Raw genomic sequence first — 22,931 nt, forward strand, 5'->3', positions numbered from 1 at the left:
ATATTGTGTCCTGCAAGTGCAGTTTATTATGTTGAAACGGAATTTGATCGTCTGCTATCGCCCATATACATCCACTTTGACCTATTCTGTGTTAGTTTGTCACCTACGATATGAACTGATACAATGACGTCATTCTCGGATGTGACACGGCGATAAATAGTGTGATATATAGTTTCACATCACCAGTCATTCGTTAAATATCTGTTAGCCTGTAATTGCTACTTACATGTATTTTGACGACGACACGATGAACAAAAATTCAATTTGAAACGAAATGTTAACGCTTTACAGCTTCCGATAGCTGCAAACTACAACTACTTTCTCGCCGATGAAAATCCATCCAAAATTTTAGCGAACAATTGCTCAATTCTCCCGACAAATCTATAATGGTGATAAACGAGCGCGAAAAATTTCCCGCTCAATCTTTCGTATTCAGTGCTTCGCATGTTCTTGTTTTTGACTTTCCGGTAGAGAACTGAAACTTTCTTCACAAGAACGTGACGGAAAAAATACAATATAAACAAATGCGTGGTATATAAAAGTGGTCGTTATTTGGAGATGACGCACAGTGTTCTAGTCCTGGGTAGGGCAATGTATATCGGCCACAGTGTGTGACTACAATGAGCCAACAGACACAACATCAATTTGAAGAAAGAGTTAAATGAATACGATTGTATAAATCTAAAACAATACGCTGGAGAATGTTTCTTATTGCGGTCAAAAACCTTATATTAGCAGGCCCATATTCAAGTACACTGAGTCACGCTACCAAGTGTCAAGTGCTCCAAAACACCATTTAAATAAACACGCCAATAAATCAGTTAATGTGCCGCTGCTGTGAGGGTAAACTTAGCCTTGAAACTGATATAATATGTTTACTATACTAGTATATTGTTGGTTATGACAGAAAATGTCACCTTGATGACTCACAATATATAGCTGACAATGCATACATATGTAAAAAAAAATCAATTTACTGCTGCGACAAAAATAATCTTGTTTTTCATCACGGGCTACAAAGTTATCTGATTTAGGAGTAATCACTCTGGAGTAGATCTATTGGCCATGACATACTTATATAAAGATCAAAGGTACTTCACAATTTTGAACTGCTAATCTTGATATCATTATCATCATATCATACATACATACATACATACATACATACATACATACATACATACATACATACATACATACATACACACACACATACATACATACATACATACATACATACATACATACATACATACATACACACGTACATACGTACATACGTACATACATACGTACGTACATACATACATACATACATACATACATACATACATACATACATACATACATATTCACTTCCTCTAACGTTTCTTGATTGAGTTGGTAAAATGAAATACATACATTCTTAAAAGTAATTCTTACTTAGCAAACCAACGATAGAGTTGTTGCCGTGTGAGAGTAAAGGAGATACATTAATTTGTAGCTAACGTAAAGTCAGTTGAAGTAGACGACAGTCTATTAAAGCGTTCTTCAACGCACCCTATCTTTATCCATTAAAGCCACTTTCATGCTGCAGCTCTCAGGCCCGAGAAAAAAATATTTGGTTCCAGTTATCCGACCCCACCTTTTCACTGCCGACCCTAAACTTTTTGTTTTGTGTATGCGAGGAAATTATATTTGCGAAAATTGTGAAGCCTCGCGAGAAATAGTGAATAAATGTGGAAACTGACATCAACTTAAAAATAAATCAATATAAAACTGTTCTTCCAATCTGTAATGGCTGTACATCTGATGAGAAGAAACCACTATAACACAGAGACCATATGGAAAACGATGGAAAACATAACTACCCGAACTAGACACTCACATATGATAAAAAAATCTACCTACCCCTACCTATTCTAAAACTGAGCGTAATGGGAACCACACAATATTTTTTGAGGTTTCATGTTAATTTAATATTCGGGAGAGACTTTATTAATAATAAGAAATAATCTATCGTTTTCCTAAATAACTTACAATACCACAAAGCGTACAGAATTTTGTTCAGTCGTTCTCCTAATAAGAAGACTATCAGACAGTGTGCGAAATATCTATGAAGCATTGTACAGAGGAAATATTGATGGCTTTAACACAAAGTTGATTTTTGAGTAATCACTAAGCTGTAAATTGGAATGTGTTTAATACTTAACTATATGCTGTGACATTGCAAACTCATGGTTTAAAGTATACATTAATTAAAATTTAACAGGTAAATAAATATTATTAGCTATGTTGCATTAAACACATTGTCGAGCACAATTAAGTCAACTGAAATGATACTCGGAAAGTGGAGCTGAGAGACTTCAACGCTGCATTAGCCTGCTTATGAATTATCAAAGTGTACCGTTTAGTTTTTTTATTACAAGCCATCGATCACAACAACTTAGGCATCATACTTCGACCCCATTCACCGTATCAGTCAGTTAGTATAGCATGGTACTTTAAATAGCATAGTTCGCACTTTAACACGCCTCCACTGTTTGGAGACAGATTGGGACGTGAATAGACCGAAGAAGTGAAAACCTTTCGTCGCTAGCTCCATGGCCTGACTTTCAAATATACCAATACGGATATATGGGATCTATCATTGTAATGTTGACACCGGGTTACCATGGTAGCTAGTCATAACAACCTCCGCAACTGTAAGTTTTAACGTATCCAGGCGAGAACGCCACTAAATGACAAAATCAAATTTTACTTTCGTATACTCTAGGGGAAAAAAATATTCAAAAGTGTGACGAATATAAGTTTTAAATCCCTGGATGCCAAATGGAATAGGTTGACATTTGCCCATGTCTGTATTGTTGAGATAAACGAAGCCAGGCGGCGTGATCTGACTTGAGTAGACATACCACCATTGCCATGTACGTGTGAGGTGTTGATATCAATACTGTAGTCACAACATTATCACAATATTTAGAAAAACCTCTCCACAAAACGCTCTCCCGCGGTGTCTATAATCCATGATGTATGTTGTGTACCCTCCTAGAAACTGTTAAAGTATACATGAGCTTTATACATATGTATCAATATACGCTATCATAGTTTTAAAATGCACGTTGCTGTCGGAATGCGGATAGTGAATCTTGCACCATAATTTAGCTGACGACGCGACCCAGTGTCAGAGCTTGCAGATAACCCTAATGTTATATAGATGAATTGGGTAACGACTACCCTAGCAAATTTACATTTTTTCGTTCAATTTTAAGCTTCTTTAAAGCACAGTTTCTAACTTACCGTTTATTGTTGGACTTCAGAGTGGCACACTTGTCATCATCTCCGACGCTCTATGTGCTACAGTATTTATGAGATAGTCAAGTTCTTTTAAAACTTGTACCCCCAGTATACACGACACGGTTCTCCACATGAAGATTTGACGCGAGGTTGACAGTAAGTTCTACCGGGCTGACAAGAACACATGACGTGATGTCAGACTTCGCGTCGATAGCCTATCGATCCGCTTTATGTTTGTTCGTGAGTTCATTTGAGGTGACTATTAAATCGACCCTCAGAACATTATGTGGGCAGCAAAGTTTAACCTAACAGCCAACCGTTTATTTGTTTATGATAAGGGAAGTTAATATACTGCCCATAAATTCCACTCGAGTACACGACATATCATTCAAATCGCTGCTCTGAGGAGAACTAAATAACAAAGTACGGACTCTTTTTTGAATTCCTAATTCCTCTAAATAATACTATTTCTACACAAAAGAATGAAAGACAAAACACGCAGATTACTGTCACCAATCAGAAATGTCAGATTCACTTTGACACTGTAGGTGAACAAGAGATTTGTTCGAAACGTCTGTGTCCCATGGAAGAAGGGAACTTGAGTATAAAATAGAAATATGTTCACATTAATATTTTGATTTTAAAAATATTCACATATGTTTCGTATATTTTCAGACATTTATTTGAATGTGTTTGGTGTCAAACCGTAATGGAATATTTCCATCTGGAAAGGCAAATGTGCTCAAAATTCCAAAAATAACCATACCGTCAATTAAAAGTTATTTGTTTGTGTACACGTGTTTGGTGCGTGGCACTTTGCCAACTTGGAGTGCAGACACCCCAACACACACACACACACACACACACACACACAATGTCAATTGAACTCATATCTCTGCACTGAAGATGGAGGGAGTTGATATATATATTATAATAATAATAATAAACAGTCAAGTGTTTCTAATAAACAGTAACCATGTTGCAACTAACGTCGGCAGAAAATTTCTGCCCCTCATAGATAGATAAGCATTGCCCTATATCAAGCTCACTGCATAACATCTTCAACCGCAATAACGTTAAATTGAGCTACAGTTACATGAACAACATGGGTAAAGTTATAAATGCACACAATATATCCATCCTCCCTAAAGCGAGCTAAATACAAAACAGTAACTGTAACTGCTAGAAAACCAAACGAATACCCTCTTCCAGGAAAATGACTCGTAAAATGCATCGCATACAAAGCAACGGTTACCACTAACATAGATCACAAAATATAGGTGTTAGTAACACAAAATTCAAAAGCCGATGGAATAACCACAAAAATTGCCAGTCCTCAAACAAGCTAACTCTTACTCTAATGTTACCCGCCAAACGATGTCAATAACACCGCCGAGGGAAAACTATTTTATCAAATTAAACTGGCGAGAAATCGACCACCTTGAATAGTAGAACTGAACTTATCAGCAAATGCAGGCATACTAATAAGTTCTTACTTAAAGATGTGCACCCTTTATACTACTACTTTACATATGATTGGTGTAAACCTAACCGTGAATGACCCATCTCAGTGACTGTACACACACCCTCACACTTTACACACAGTCAGCGAGTCGACTTGCTCAACTATACGCCTGATGATCCTTTTGGTGAAACGGAATGTAGTGTAAATCCATAAATGAAAATAACGAACTCGTCTTCTTGCATTCATTATATATATATATATATATATATATATATATATATATATATATATATATATATATATATATATATATATATATATATATATATATAGTTTTGGTAGTACTGGAACTCTTTCTTGGGTGTAACTCAAGAAAGAGTTACACCCAAGAAAGAGTTCCAGTACTACCAAAACTATTACGCTCTGCCACTGCGGTATAGAGCACTGTCTTATAGCAGATTGATACTCACCGAGTTATATATATATATATATATATATATATATATATTAATTTATGACATTGCAATTACAGATAAAGCAAAAATTAAAAGATGGTAATGTTTGTCCATGTTTACATGGACAACTCGCGACAAGTGATCATGTGATCAGGTACACAAAAACCGTGATATGATTGCAGACCTATGAATTATTGGGGGCGCTATACCGGGGAACGTTTTACCGCTACTTTTAATACTGTAAAGTTGCCAGATCCCAACAGACACCATTTCGACTTTTTTTTCGATTTTACCTTTTACTCGAGAATGTGATAACATGGAAGAGATACGTGTATTTATCTATACCCCATGTTTAGGGATACTGTACATGGAAAGTGAACCAATGTTTAAAACTTTTCTAGTGGAAAATTGGCCCATTTAGGCGGCACATCCCCATCCATCTTCCCATTACAATTCTCTCCGATGCTAAAGTGTGACCTTCCCAACCTCGAATTTCCGAGGTTAGTTAATATGCTAAGCTGGTAGAAATGTGTTAATTGGCCTCATCATCTATATCAACAGAAATAAAGAAGTGTCGGGTATTTGCATAATCTTCTTTTTCATCTTTTCATTGTATGCATGGACACTCAGACCCCTATTGAAAGTTGTCTTGCTGCTAGACGTTCGGGCTTTCTCCCGACGAAGTTCGCTGTGATGGCGAACGCCCATCCTTGTCGTATTGTAAATTCGGAATAACACCTGAGGTCTAGCAGCTAGACTAGGACATGAGTAGCTGTGGCCAGATTCATAGGAAGTATTTATAGAAGGAGCACAGAAACTTCAAAGGCTTATTTATTCTTTATTGTTTAGTATAATGTCGTAGTTGTGACGCGAACTTGGCCGCTTTATAATGAACACGCAGGACAATAGCCACCTTAGCTCTGAAATATGCTTTGAGAACTCTCTGTCAGCAGTTGTGTCGCAGTTCTCTGAGTGCACATTTCCAAACTTTGACCCGTCTTTTTTACACCTGACCCCATGAAGACGCGACATTACACAAATATCCATTATCGGATAAAATCTAATTTTAGACTCTAGGTTAGATGCTTGCTCTGATTCACTTTTTATGATATTATCCTATAAAAAGTACTCTGTACGTGCGAAGAGTAATATTAGAGTCTAAAATTCGATTTTGTTGGCGTCTGTCAAATCGCTACCTAGTCTTGCTGCTAGATGTTCGTGCTTTCTTTCGATACTAATTACTATAAGCGAACGAAGTTCGCAGTGAGGGCTTGCCTTGGATGTTCCATCCTCGATAGCGATGTTCGGTCGTGTGTCGTATTGTATCGGAAGAACATCCGAGGTCTTGCAGATAGACTAATCGCTACCATGAAAAGAGGCCAATGGTTTGCGTGATGTTGAAAATAAAACGTCCATATGATTATTATATTGAAACGGCTTAGTGAATACACACAACTAGCACTTGTATAAACGGAGATGTGTTCCAACTCAGACTCAGACCACTAATGAATATTTTCAGTGGTCTGAGGTTACACAGACAAGGAACACACAATTGCAGTCCCGTGCTTTTATAATGTTTTGCACTCGCAAATCCGTGATCAAAGAATGTACACTTGCTATTGAATCCAGGATGAATAAAGTTTAACGTTGTAAACCTTTCTCGAATATATTCTGACAGTGATGTTGAATTTGAGGGAAAATTCTGTTTGATAATAAAATAGACTAGCCAAGATTACTGACTACATAGCTCTTGTGTGAGCAGTGAAGTGAAAACAGCTAGTGTACTTCCCGTTTCTCGGAAAAGGCAACATTATATCGCCCTTCACATGCTATTGTTTGTCATATCCCTTCGTCGCTAAAATTAACAGAGACGAGAAAATGACGGAAATGCAAGTTATCGAACATTCAGGACAAACACCCTTTTCAGTTAGAAAAACTTCCCTTTTTGAAATGGAGATTAGTCCCCAGCATCATGTTCACAAACCTGCGAAGAGGCCTTGATTGACACAACAGTGTACAGTCATGGACACAGTCTATCTGAGAGACATTCCTTACTGTTCACAAATATAGACATTTCTACTAGGCTACATCCATTTCGTAGGGTCTATGATCCATCTCAGACCGGTTGACCACTAGTGGTCTGAGGGTCCATGTCGCCCTGCTTGCATACGGAGTAAGTCGCCTACAAAGAGACAGTTGCTTACCTGAAATGCTAGTAACTAAAGATTTAACGCATCTGTGTTCAAATATCAGCAATAAATTAAATCGACTATTTAGTAATTTTACCTCGCCTTGGCTACAAAAGTACTAGTCCCAGTCCGGAGGACCAGAAATCCCGAAATCACAAGTTCAATCGTAATTTATGCCCAAGTGGACGCCCGATCAAATGTGGCGGAGTTTGTAAGGCGGGATTTTGAAATCAGTCGGAACTGGAAAAGTTCCGATTTCGACACTTTTTGTGATCGTACCAGCGACTACTATCGTCAAAAAGATGTAAAATGAGTACATATTCGACCGATTGCTAATATTTGATAGCTTTATAAAAAAAAATTATATGTAATTATTTTGTTATTGGTGCGAAAGTATTTTGTTTTCGCACTCGCTATAGGACGGTTACTTTTCGTAGGACGGTGTTGAGCGAAACGCGTGCACCGTCTGCAAGCAGGACTGTGAGCCATGGTACAACATCTGAGCACAGACAAGGAACACAGTTTCTTGACTGTGATCTGAGGTACAACTACTGACCATTATCGGATTGAGAGGTGTCAACGAGTTCCAGCAAGATGCTTAGTTTAGACAAACAAGTTTATTTACACATAGCCCCAAAACGTAGGCTGGTGGCGTTATTCACCATATGGGTAGAGGTGTAAGAAGGTGCTAAAAGGTGTTACTTTTAGCATCAGCAGAATTGTAATGCAATGGGTGTAAACCACCACCACCGGGCCCTCACTCCGGAATAACAACACTATATTATCAATCTTTGTTCTATTTCACAAAATGCAGGAATATTTTGTCTGAGGCAATACCTACCCCTTGTTTTCTTGCGTGACGAACTCTGAAATCGCTAACAGTGATCGACCCTGTATTCAACTATTATTGCCAACTCCATGGAAACACAAAGAGACATGAGTCGGTAAATATTTTTGTTTTCAATATTTAAGAGAAATGATATTTAAAAAAATGTTGGTTGAACTATCACCTTAATTATCCTATCCATATTCATATTTTAATTGTTACACTGTGAGGGATCAGATTTCACGGTATTTCATACCATTATATTTTTGTACCTACCTACCTGTATATTTGTTTCCCAAGCTTGTTCTTTGTTCAATTGAATGGTTGCCAGAGAATTGTTGGAGAACGATGCTATTCAAGCGAACAAACAACAATTATGACTTCCAGTCACTGTCTTGGCATGCGCTAACAGGTACGCATGCGCATGATAATACGTCCTGGGATTGGAGACTACTCACATAATAACGGTATTTACATATCAGCAGCGACTTTGACCCCATTTTCGACTCATATTCAGACGTTTAGCGCTTGATTATTAGCATTTTGTAGAGGTTTGCCTCAAGTTATAGATTTTTAAAATATTTTCAAGACTTTTCACCCCAATTTTATGATGGTCCGCCCGCCCGTCCATCCATCATTTCACCCACCCATCCATCCATCTCCATCCGTCCATCCATTCGTCCGTCCGTGCATCTATTCATTCATCGACCTATTGTCCATCCATCCATCCACCCGTCTCTCCATCCAACCATCCGCCTATCTATCCATCCATCCATCCGTCCGTCCGTCCATCCATTTATTCGACCATCCATCCATCCATCCATCCATCCATCCGTCCGTCCGTCCGTCTGTCCGTCCGTCAATTCATCCATTGACGGTAACGTTCAAGGGGAACTCTAGGATGCCCATAAATTAAAAGACAAGAGCATTGCCACAGGTGTAATAACGTTGAAGGAATGTATCAAAGATACCCCTGATTACCGTATAAGAGTAACACAAGTTATGCATTTATGACAAGTTGAAGGGCAAATCAATGATACCCCAAACAATACCAGTGGACATATAACTGGTGCGACTACACTAAAATTGAAATGCATGTCAGAGAAGTTACGTCATCAGATAATCATGAATATTCGTCAATTCGGGTATGATCGGATTTGCAACCATAGAAATACACTACAAGTGTATCATGCTAATGGAAAGCTTCACACACTTTTATTAGAACTTTGAAATGTGAACTCTATGTGTGTTTTACAGTCCATGATCTGAAGTATAACTCGTGTGTGTGTGTGTGTGTGTGTGTGTGTGTGTGTGTGTGTGTGTGTGTGTGTGTGTGTGCGTGTGTGTGTGTAGGTAGGTAGGTAGGTAGGTGAGTAGCAGGTTTTTTTTTTAATTGAAATTCTTTATTTAATATATAAAGAACAGAAAGCATAGGGCATACATGTAGCATGTAGATGTGTGCACGTAAATAGTGGACAATTTGAGCTAGAGTGATATATTTAATATACTGGATAGCTTACACTAAATAGAACTGATTCCATGCTTATGATGGTAAATAAGAGAAAAAATAGTTTTGGAATGAATTTCTTGTCATAGTGTCGCAATCGCTATTTCACAGTGTATGCACAACACAACACAACACAACACAACACAACACAACATAACACAACACCACACAATACAATACAATACAATTGCACAATTACAGTACAATATAATACAATACAAAATACAATGCAATACAATACAAAATACAATACAATACAATACAATACAATACAATACAATACAATACAATACAATACAATACAATACAATACAATACAATACAATACAATACAATACAATACAATACAATACAAGATCAATACAATACAAGATCAATAACAATTTTACTTCCAATAATCCCAACACCTACCCCCATCCAAATCCCACAACAACTCTATTCAAAAAGCCTTGCCAGTTAGGACGAGATGTCGACAGAAGAATTGCCTATATATAGCAATGCACTACCATTACCTTTTTTGAAAATATCCTCAAAATAATCTACTGAGTCAAACCCTTTTGATGGCAAAGAAAAATGGAATGAAAAACCATCTGCTAAGCACAGTATTCACGTTTTATTCCATGGTAAAAAATAGTTTGAATGATTTGTCCAACACGATATGCCTTGCTATGAAACTGGAACAAAGGCAAATCGGCATGTAACGTTACTGGTGCTGTAAACGCACAAAAGTTATGTTTAGAATTGCTACAATGTTCTATTATGATTAGTTATATTACAGGGACGTTGATAAGCTTGTTGTGAACTTTTCAGGTGTAGATTCAGAGAGTTGTGTGGACTATAGGCGCCAGTTCTTTCAGCATTGAAATTTTCATTGTTATCACTTTTATGTATTGGTGTTTCTAAACTCCAAGAGGCAATGGTTTTCAATCATACAAATTAATCGCAAAAGGTGAGCTATACCGAACAGAACTTGCTTTGAACTAAATTGTTCATTGACGCAAATTTATCGCCATTGCACACACAATATATGCCTAGAGTTGTTACATTTTCTTTATTTCCTGTATTATTTTTATTGAGAATTGTTTACCTGGGAAGTCTTTTGCTGGTGATTCATTTTGTAAAACTATTGCCTATATTAAGGAATGTACTACCGGTAGCTTTTTTGAAAATGTCCTTGAAATAATCTACTGACCCCTTTGAGGTCGAGAGATGAATAAAAAGCCATTGTGTTCGATAGTTTTCAGACACAAAACCTCTATAATGCAGTTTAGATGCCATTCTTTTAAAATAGCATTTACGGTGCATTATGTGTGTACATTTGATATCCTTTGAATGTAGCCAACAAATGGGGTTCACAAACCGTTGTGTACAACTTCCAATACAAGCATCATTCCTGTTTTCCTAAACGACACACGTTACACTTGTCGAGTATCATCCACGATTTAACAGGCCCTTAGGGGTTGCACATATCGGCTATGAATTTGAGTTATTCGTACTCTGTGTATTCTGCAGTACATGTACTACTGTTCATAATGATTTGTTTTTCAATTAAGTGGTAATAACAACATAATAAGAGAGAAAATGTAGAATGGACCTTACAAAGCCCGAGGCGCAGAAGGGTATACATTTACTGTAAGGGGGGAGCGAGTACGCAGACAATGGGATACTTTGGCACACGGAGAAGCTTTGAGAAGGTTGAGGCTAATGTTTAAAGAGATAGGTTCTGAGACAGCGATAGAAGGGTGTCAGAGACTTTGAGTGGCGGATATTTAAAGGAAGACTGTTCCATGATGTTGGGCCGATATGAGAGAAGGGTCTGGCACCATATCCTTGGAACACGAGAATCAGCTCAGAGGAGGAGGAGCGAAGTTCTCTTGGTGGAGTAGATCAAAGAAGAAAGTCAGTGAGATATCAAGTTGTGGTCGTGAACCTAGCTGAGCAGATGGATGCCACTTTATGATGAATACGAGAAATACAAGGTAATCAATGAAGTCGTTGCAAGGTAGAGACGTTGAATATGATCGTGCTTTAGAGCATTACAGACGAGACACGTGACAGCGTTCTGAACTCTTTGCCATCTATCTATAATGTACTTCTAGGGCAACCAGAACGGAGACAATTACAATAAGGTCAAATAAAAAAAAAGTTGTTTGGTTACGGTTACCCGATCGACCCCCACCTAGTTTTTCACGCCGACTCTAAACTATTTTTTTACGTATTCGAGAAAAAATATTAATAAAATCGCGAAATCGTGAAGTCTCGCAAGAAATAGTGCATGCGGAAACTGACATCAACTTAAAAATACCATATAAAACTATTCTTCCAATCTGTAATGGCTGTACATCTGATAGGGAGAAATAAAAAAACACAGAGACCATTTGGAAAACAATGGAAAACCTGAACTAGACACTCACACATGAAAAAATAAAAATCTACCCCACCTATTTCAAAATTGAATGTAATCTGAATCATACAATTTTTTTACGCCTAATATACGCGAGCGAAAGGGGAGACAGTGGTTTGGGTACTTTAGTTTGTGGAGCGAGGAATAAATAGAGCTGACCCACCTGAGATGAATGCAGGATGCATTGCAAACATTCTGTATGTAGGCTTACATATTCAAAAGTAGAGTCAAGTGTGACTGCACGGTTTTATCTTGACACTTGACACTAATTTAAGTGGATTTTATTAGGTGTCATTCACCTCTACATGTCAGCAATACTGTTGTGCATGGTTTCGATACTTAGGGGAAAATCATCTCAAGGGATTTTCCAGTAAAACTTCAAATACAGTTATTGAAAGTAAACGCCGGTGGTGAAAAAATGCTTTCGATTTGTCAAATTTTATAAATTTCTGTCAACAGAGCCCTGAAAACATGACGTAACGTCTATGCGTGATAAAGACAACCATTCTACTGTGGGGATGTTCGAATTCCCAACCCAAATACAAGGCTTTGATAGTGTCACTTTACAATATATAAAAACATCCGAAATTTCATTTGGTGTATTTTTCTCTCTTTTTATAAAGGGGGGGGGGGCGCACAATTAATTTATTTAGGTAGTGGGATGTTATTACAGTAAGATATCAATCTATACGATGGTTTTTTTTTCAATTCGATGGAAACATGGAGGGACTTTTTTTCTTCAAAATATCGAATGGAAGAGTCCAAAACATAGTAATATATAACTGCAGTATAACTGTGGGGGAAAATAGCTCAACGTGTGTATAACCTGTTGCAACAGTTGGGGTCTGTAAAACATTCTGGCTACCTAGTGCTGACAGAGCTACGGAGTATGGTTCAATTTCCAATCACAAAGTTTATCATTGTCAGCCTCCTCATTAAGCAGGTGATTTCTGAGGTTGGTAAGACGGACACGAAAGTTTTAATTCTTGGAGCTGGTCTAAGTGGCATCGCTGCTGCTGAAACATTGCACAACAATGGTATCGAAGACTTTATCATATTGGAAGGTGACAATGACATTGGCGGAAGAGTCAAGTCTATTGACTTTGGTGGATCGAGAATCAACCTCGGGGCAAACTGGGTCCACTTTGGTGATACTCCAGATAACTCCATCTGGCAGCTAAAGAAAAAGTACGGCATCGAGGGTAAATTCTCGGACTACGAGGATTTAATAATATATGACAGTGAGGGTAATGACGTAACAGATGATGCAGATATTTGGTGGGAAGAGTATGAAAAGGCTACAGATGGTGAATATTTCGACTACCTGCTTGGCAACATGACTCGGGGCCTAGTTCCCGATATGTCCGTACGTTCTGCTTTGAAGATCGGAGGTTGGTCACCACGAACGCCAATCGCCAAGGTAATAGAATACTTTGAGCATGATGCAGAATTTGCAGATCGAGCTGATGTAACATCATTTCGAAGTACCCGACAAGTGACCGAAGAACTGTCCATGGGAGGCGGCGATTTCTTTGTCTCGGACTCTCGTGGTTTTGACGTTATTGTAAAAGACCTGGCGAAGGAATTCCTGAAAGAGGACGACGATCGCCTCAGGCTGAACCACGTAGTTCGTAAGATCAACTGGAATGATGACGAAGTCAGTGTCACCACTACAGATGGTACAACATTTACGGCTGACTTTGCAATCTCTACCTTTAGTATTGGTGTCCTAGAACACGGCGACGTCGATTTTGTACCCGAATTACCCTATTGGAAAACCGAGGAGATTTATCAATTTCGTATGGCTTGGTTCACCAAAATCTTTCTCAAGTTTGCCGAGGACGAGGAACAATTCTGGCCCGAGGAAGAATGGATGTTGTATGCTGATGATAGACGGGGATATTATCCTGTCTGGAGTAACCTAATAGCACCTGGTTTGCTACCTGCTTCAGAGAAAATGCTGTTGATTATCGTTACTGGTGAAGAATCCAGACGAATTGAGCGCCAGCCTGACGAGGAGACTAAAGCAGAAGTAATGTCTGTCCTTCGTGGTCTATTCGGCGAAACTATTCCTGATCCTACACATATCCACGTTAGTAAATGGGGAACTGATCCACTGCAGTTCGGTGCCTTCAGTAACTGGCCTGTAGAGGTGTCAATGGAAAGTTTTCGCCGACTCCAAGCCGCAGTGGGGAAGTTGTATTTTGCTGGGGAAGGAACGCATGAACGGTACAACGGGTATCTCCAGGGTGCACTGCTCAGTGGCCAGGATAGAGCTAATGACGTCATTGACTGTATGAATGGAGCTTGTACAGCGTTCGTCTTCAAAGAAAGCAAATTCGGCTGTTTGTATCCACAAGCGATCAACTTCGATGATATGGCGACTATGGATGATGGTAGTTGTAAATTTTAATTAGATGAGTAAACTTGTCCAAAACAAAGTTGCATGCGCTCTTTATTATCTTGGTAAATTACAAGAGGTGAACAACAAGTGGTGTCGGTGTCTATAACGTATTAAATAAAATAAAGAATATACTGGTCAATGGTATCATTGTGGTTGTTTGTAAAGTATTCACATTGTAATGAATGCATTGAATGTAACATATATGTTCCATTTACTCGTTTATAAAACTTTCTGATAAAGCCGACTGAACTTAGTTTAAGTCGCCCAACCTAAACATATTTTTTTGTACATTCAACATGGTAACAATGGCGAAAATTTAATACGTATATTTCAGCGTAAATCTAAACATCATTTTACATTCAACGAGGTAAAATTGGGAGTTTTTTTACTTCTATTGTCGCGTACATTTCCTTACAAAGCATCTTTATGTATGTCTTAAATGCCACAGAAAGTCGTTTTTTTTTTCATTTTGTGTAAGGCTTAATAAAGTGAATTGTGTGGTTCAGATTTTGCTAAATTTTAGAATAGGTGGGGTAGGTTTATCTTTTACTTTATGTTATTGTATATATATTTCATGTGTGAGTGTCTAGTTCAGGTTTTCCATTGTTTTCCAAATGGTCTATGTGTTGTTAATTTTTTCTCATCAGATGTACAGCCATTACAGATTGGAAGAACAGTTTCATTTTGTCTTTTTAAGTTGATGTCAGTTTCCGCATCCGCTCTTTCTCGTGAGACTTCACAATTTTTGCGATTTTATCATTTTTTGAATTATTTTTTTATGCCTAAGTTACATTTTTACATTACAATCGGCATTGTGATTGATGGTGTACTGCATGCAATATTGTCAGTTACTTATTTTACACCTCAGCAAACTATCACAGAAGTATCGTGCCTTAGAGTCGAAGCAATTTTTTACATAAAATAATATGAAATCTAGCTACCCAAATTTCTCATGTCATATCAATGACTATGAATTTCAACAAAACATCCCTTGTCTATTGTTGCTTTAGTGTCACTGTCTTTTCATACTAACGATAGCAGTAAAAATAGGATTCTAAAATTGTTAGCGCAAGGAGTTACTGGTTTGAGTTTTACCATTGAAAAATGGTGGTTAAGGGAACGAGGATAATTTACGACAGCGTGGACCTGAGGAGAAAATATTTTGGTCAAACAAATTTCCTTAGGCTCCCACTTCGCGCCCTCAAAAATGTAATGCCACCGCCTAAATGATTTTTAACCCCTCCCCTCTCCCAGGCTACACAGAGATTTGTTTATGTGCAATTATACGGCATATCAAGATGTACAATTGTGTGGTACACTACATTGAATAAAGTGGCAGTCGACCTCAACATCCATACATAATTAATTGGCTTTGCAAGGGTAACACTGAGGACAACTGCCCCCGGACAACTGCCCCCGGACAATTGCCCCGGACAATTGCCCCCAAAGGACAACTGCCCCCCGGACAATTGCCCCCGAAGGACAACTGCCCCCCGCCCCGGACAATTGCCCCCCGGCCAACTGCCACTGAAGGACAACTGCCCCCCAGACTACTGCCCCCGAACGAAAAAAAAGCTAGTATTTCAGATGAACGGGTTTGTCATTCATTAAAAAGTCACCGTCGGCAACTTACCGCCGCAATTTGCGTACATTATACTCACTACATTCACATGGTTTTTTTTGTGGGTATGGATAGTACTCAATGTGCATAAGCTTGGTTTGTGATCTGAGGCCTAAGTAACACTGTTTTGCTACATGGGGACATGTGAATATATATCATCCACAAACACGAAGTCATTTTTTTTACTGGAAAAGATTCATTTATTATCAGTTCAATACAAAATATACAGGTAACACGAAGTCATTTTTTACTGGATAATTTTATTTATTATCAGTTCAGTACAAAATATACAGGTAACTTTTATATTTGTCGTAACAATTATCACATATGACAATAGAGTAGAACTTGTTAATGTGAGTATAAAGTACATGAATTGCGGCGGTAAGTTAAAGCACCATGCCGACTTTTATAATTGTCGTAACAATTATCACAGATGACAATATAGTAAAACGTGCAAATGTGAGTATAAATTATGTGAATTACGGCGGTAAGTTAAATCATCATGCCGACTTTTATGAATGTCGTAACAATTATCACAGATAACAATAGAGTAAAACATGTGAATGTAGTGAGCATAATGTATGCCAATTGCGGCGGTAATTTGCCGACGGTGACTTTTTAATGAATGACAAATTAAACCCGTACATCTGTAATACTAACTTTTTTTCGTTCAGGGGCAGTAGTCCGGGGGGGGGGGCAATTGTCCGGGGGCAGTTGTCCTTCGGGCGTAGTTGTCCCGGGGGCAATTGTCCGGGGGCAGTTGTCCTTCGGGGGCAATTGTCCAGGGACAATTGTCGGGGGGGGGGGCAGTTCTCCGGGGGGGGGGGGGGCAGTTGTCCTAGTGATGAAGTCTCACACTAAGCTCTAACCTATACTTGCAGATATTTATAACCAGCGGGGATTTCCCTTCAATCTTGATTGGGGGGGGGGGGGTGAAAAACATAACCATGATCTCTAGTGGGGAGGGGGTGGGAGAGGGTGTCCCCGGCATCCCGTGGTGAGCACGTTTTTGAAAATAAGGACAGGAGGCCTTTTGGAGGCATAACATTTCAAACCATACACATTGTTAAAAGCCATAGTCTTCAATACGCCATTTTACTCTCATTACATTATTATACAACTGTCTGGCTATATGTTGTATATATTTTATAATCCGAAAAGACTAAAATGTGATGGGGGGGGGGGGAATTAGCTAGGTAATGGATGCACCCTGCCGAATTCAAACAACAAGCACAAATGCTACAACAGCCAAAATTCTATATTTCAACCAAAAACTAAAGGATGGTTTATTACATTCTGCCAGAGTAAAGGAGTCAACAGTTTCGGGAAAGTATGCAATTTGAGTCAAACCTCTACATAATGCTTAAGTTTAAGAGTCAAAAGACTATATGAGACGAACAAGTGGGGGGGGGGGGGGATTGAAACCGCAGCAGATATGTATACTATATAGAACCCAGCGGTCCGGTACTACTAGCTATAGACGTTTATTCATGCATATGCCCGCTTATGCAGCAGGTAGTCTAGCGTGGAATGTATGGTGTCGATCACGTCAAATGGTTTATTCAGACAGGCAAAGATAATTATGTATAGTCATTTCGACAGCTCGTTTGACATCTTCATGGAAACTCAAAAAGCTGTGTCATAAAACACAATTTATACGCTGGTTTACCGTCTAAGGAAACGGTAAAAAAATATAATACCGGTTGTAATTTACATGATTTTACAACTGTTACATAGTGCAGGTATTATAATTCAAATTATCAGTTTTCAGCTACATAGTTTTGTGCAGACTGTTTTGTTTTTTATTATACCCAAGGATTGTATGGACGTATAATAAGAGCAGCTGTAAATCTATTTTTGTCTTTTGTTTTCGACAACAGACAAAACAACCGCCTGGTGACCCCATGGCATGTACATGCCAAACTGCATAGCATGGCATGTATATGTCAAATAATTTTTCGTTTAAATGTTATTGGCAATTTACGATTTTTCAGTGGTATGGACAGAGATCTGTACCACGCAAACGAACAATCCCATGACGTAATTTGGTATACGTACAGTGTTTACTATTATGACATCAACAGTGATAATAATGTCAAAAGACGATTATTTAGTGTAATCGAAAGAATATGATGACGTTATCATTACATAAGAACTTTTCAAACACGGTCTTGACCCAAACAAATCTTGTGGATGGATGGGTGGGTGGGTGGATAAATGGATGGATGGATGGATGGATGGATGGATTGATTGAAGGGTGGATGGATGGATGGATGGATGGATGGATGGACGGGCGGGTGGACGGACGGACGGATGGATGGATGGATGGATGGATGGACGGAGGGACGGATCTTGGTGGATGGATGTGTGTGGGTGTGGGTTTAAATGGATAACAGGTCGGTGGAAGAGGGGCGTGGATAGCTGGATGGAAGGAAGGATGGATGGATGGTGAGAGCATGAAATGTAACGGCAATGTTTACATCCCTAAAGTTAAAACTGGATATGGCAGACGGACATTCACTGCAGTGGTTGATTTCTGTGTCTCTATCGATGATCATGAGACCAGCTCTGACTTTTACTTGAGAACTTAAGAATTTAGTTTGCTAATCATCTTGGTTGTCTTTCCTTTATAAAGTAATATCTTGCCTGTTTAACGTTTGTGCTAATCTGAGTTTTTACCTTCCAAAAAGCAAGGTTATGTTATGTCTGTCTGTCTGTCTGTCTGTCTGTCTGTCTGTCTGTCTGTCTGTCTGTCTGTCTGTCTGTCAGTCAGTTGAAACGATCTCTCAAAAGACTTCTGCATAACTTCTAGTGAAAATTGTTACACATCTTCATTACGGTAATGGCAAGAACTGTTTAGGTTTTGGTAAACATCCGGTGAATGTTATTGAGTCATTTGCATAATTAAAGACGTTTAGGAATTAGGTATGTTTTACACTGAAGGGAATACGCACTTTCAACCATGAATATATTATTTCTGCTGACTACCATGATGCAATGGCCCACAGCAAATATATCCTATACTAGGGAACAAGATCAACTTGATGTTTTTTTCTGAAATAGCAAGTAATTGTAGGTGATATATATCGGATCACAAGAAATTACTCTTTAGAACCCATAGTTTATGAAAATGTCTTTCATACAGTAGTGTTTCCCTTAAATTCAGGATTCACATTCTTTGGATCTGTGGAATCACAACAACAAAATCAAATATTATGCATATATATATAGATCATGCAAGAGCAAATACGAACAACAACAACAACAACAACAACAACAACGACGACGACGACGACGACGACAAAATAAACAACAAAATAAACAGCAAAATAAACTTCTCGTTACGTGAAATAAAATTTTACCACCTAGGTATGTCATGAAAATTTTACCACCTAAGCTAAGTGCGTTAGGAAAATTTTACCACCTAGGTTGTCAATTTCTTTCTTGGTGTTCCGCTTCACATGCTACACACGTATACCTATATTATATTGTGCACAGGAGAAAGATTAATGTAAGCCGACCGTCTCAATATCTATTTTGACCCGCTAGCATAAAATATTACTGGTACCATACAGCTTCGTTTTTCACAAGTTTCCTAATATAGAATAAACAGGCGTGCGACAAACATCATATTAGCTTACCTCGGCTGTTACAAATGTTAACAACATTGTTTGACTTGAAGGAGTTATCAATAAAAACAATGTAATCTGATATACATGATTTGATAAACTTAGTTTCGAAATAGTACATTTTTTGTGAATAAATGTAAATAACGTAAAACACATTTTATTTTATATTTGAATTTAGAAAAGGCTTAGAAATATGACAACAATTAAGTGTGATAATTAAACCTTATTCAAGTCTGTGTTTGAGGAGACCTAGAGTGATGTTGAGGTGATACATTACTTGAGGTACGAGAAGGTAGTACGAAGGTGACTTTGGAGTTTACATTACATACAAGCACGTGCTATAAATTTAGTAGACTGGCGTTGGTGGCGTCCGACAACCTAAACGACTATTGGAAGGCAGCGTTAAAACGTACGTAAAGCGGAATTCAAACTGAACTGAGTCGAGCCCGGGGCTGAACCAACATATAAGCGAGAATCTAAACAAGAATGGTCTAAACCTTCTATGGTCTGCAATTGTCAGCATTGGTAAAATATTCATAAATGTCACAATGAATTTTGTAAACTTATACCCAAATCTCAGAGAAAGTACTACGAACTCCAGAAGTCATGATATATAAGAGGGGATAGGGGTGAGAAAGCAGAACTCCAGAAGTCATGATATAGAGAGGGGGGATGCTGTAAACCATGTGTGTGGTGTAGCGTAGAGTAGACCGTGACCGTGACGGGTTTTATACTTCATAAAATCTGACAATGGGCACGAATTTGTGAAACCTACAAATAAAATTACAAAATAAACTATGTGTAAAATATAACAAATATTGTACGTCATCTGATTGTTGCAATTCCAAAACTTATAAAGCATGAAAGACAGTCACAACTTAGGTGAAGCCCAGTGCAAAGTCAGCTTCTCACCTACACTACAACATATAACCTTGCACTCAACTCGATTGAGGTGACTAGACAGCCAGTTCCTACTGAACCAACGCCCTACAAATGGTCCCTCGATACGTGACCGTCACCTTTATTAAGCCTCTTTTTTGCTCAAGGTTAAAGTTGTGGAACGTTGAGACATTCATTTACCGCTACACTACGTACCGCGGAAAATAATACTTCTCGTCAGCAACTCTCAGACCAGATGAGATATCACGGCAAAGGCTTGTAACACTTGTAATGCCTTATTACTGTAACAACTGACCACCCCCATACCCATGACTGAGAAGGTCCATCGTCAATGCTACGAACATCCGAACTGATCAACACCACCACACGTATACATTACTACCAGCCATGCTTCAACGACAACGAATAAGTAAAAAGAAGGGATGGCAGTATTCTTGTGGTATAAATGTGATCCTGGAAAATGTTTTCAGTACTTCACCCTACAACGTACTTGGCTACTTATTAATATAAACCTTTTTCTAGTATCGAAACACTGGTTCTTTGTTTCACAATTTTTCCCACAAAATCAGCAGACGACGATGACCGTCTTGAAGAGTGCACCTACTGAAATGGAATAAACTCATCCCAACAAAACTGCAGTGTGGCGAACCAGATCAAAATATTTTATTTAACAAAAATAACTTTAAATCACCCCCCCCCTGCCCCCCCCCCCCCCCAAAAAAAAATCTCTTCCACGTCCCGAAATCATGTGATGATCCGATTTGTGATAGTCTCAATAACGAGTTTGAGGCCGATAAACCCATCATGAGTTACGTTCCTTTATTCAGATTCAGGTAACTTAATGTTCTACATTTTCAGTCATGCATTTTTCTGTCCTTTTTTTATCGTGTACACTGAATTTTCCCATTTGGTTGATATGTATTTTCCAGTGATTCAAATGATAGGTTTATATAATAATGTATGTAAATTAGCTTTTTATAAATTCTTTGGGTAATCCTTCCTCTTAATACCAACACAGCTGGTACCCGCTTATATTTCTCGTTCATACTTTCGTTATGACGTCACCGAACTGAACACTATATAAATCACGCACATGCATGCGCACTGTCTTACTTCGGGGGAACGGCTACTTTGCAAGATATCTCTCGCTGTAGGGTGTTCGCAACGACATAAACCACAGACCAGCAGAAATATAAATGTAACATTTTTCTATACTGTATTAGTTGTAGAACCAACTAACCAAAGCATGAAATTTATCATGCTGTACTGCATCATGTAAATGTTTTGACGCACTATAATTAAAAGCGGCCCTTTTTTGTTAGAGTCTCTCTCTCTCTCTCTCTCTCTCTCTCTCTCTCTCTCTCTCTCTCTCTCTCTCTCTCTCTCTCTCTCTCTCTCTCTCTCTCTCTCTCTCTCTCTCTCTCTCTCTCTCTCTCTCCCTCCCTCCCTCCCTCCCCTCCCTCCCTCCCTCCCTCCCTCCCTCTCTCTCTCTCTCTCTCTCTCTCTCTCTTCTCTCTCTCTCTCTCTCTCTCTCTCTCTCTCTCTCTCTCTCTCTCTCTCTCTCTCTCTCTCTCTCTGTATCCACAGACAAATACATTCCATGATTGTTTAATTGTAAAGTACAAATCATAGCGAACGAAACTTTATCTTGAACTATGACACTTTATTAAATGAAACGTGTTTCTACATTTTGGTCGCTGATAACTACGGGGCATGGCGAATGTGATCAGCGTGTTATCCATAACCCCATCTCCTTCCAACCAGCAACCCGTGGCAGATGCGCACACAGATGACAGGGGAGGGAGCTGTCGATAACAGAACGCAAAGAGTCCAACTCGGAGTGTTAGTCATAAAACGGGATAGACAAAATAACCCCAACATTATGTTGTTGAGTTTGACGGTTTGTCATTTCTAGTGCAACTATTTCTGATAAGGTCACCTAGATTCCAACGGAATTCGACGTACTTAATTCTTCATCTTGAACTTCGTAGTCAAAAACAGTCATAAGTTCGTTCTAACGTGGAATTCCGACAGCATTAGCAGTAGTAGCATGCATTGGGTCAATTTACAAAGACACATCGACGTTGGCGAGATCTCCAACGTCTATACAAAAACCTACGAACAGTCCAATAAATATGAAAGATCGGAATACTAAGTATATAAAGGAAGCTACTTTTAGTTATGAAAATGGAGTATTAGTCTTAAATCTGATCGTGAACGTTACCACTGGCACAAACGTGTGCCTTTAAAGTGGG

At 38.6% G+C, this 22,931-nt stretch overlaps 1 protein-coding gene across 1 annotated transcript; it reads left to right on the plus strand.

Moving 5' to 3' along the window:
- The first annotated feature begins 13,011 nt into the window (after positions 1 to 13,011).
- LOC144440613 (uncharacterized) lies at positions 13,012 to 14,535 on the plus strand. The gene has a single exon (XM_078129999.1). It carries the CDS (start codon positions 13,012 to 13,014, stop codon positions 14,533 to 14,535), a length of 1,524 nt encoding a protein of 507 aa, XP_077986125.1.
- The last annotated feature ends 8,396 nt before the right edge of the window (positions 14,536 to 22,931 follow it).

The sequence above is a fragment of the Glandiceps talaboti genome, chromosome 10 (assembly GCF_964340395.1).
Source record: "Glandiceps talaboti chromosome 10, keGlaTala1.1, whole genome shotgun sequence".
In the NCBI taxonomy this organism is placed as follows: domain Eukaryota; kingdom Metazoa; phylum Hemichordata; class Enteropneusta; family Spengelidae; genus Glandiceps; species Glandiceps talaboti.

What these genes read in the sequence shown, in the direction of transcription:
- LOC144440613 (XM_078129999.1), top strand. Translation starts at nt 13,012, where the DNA reads ATGGTTCAATTTCCAATCACAAAGTTTATCATTGTCAGCCTCCTCATT.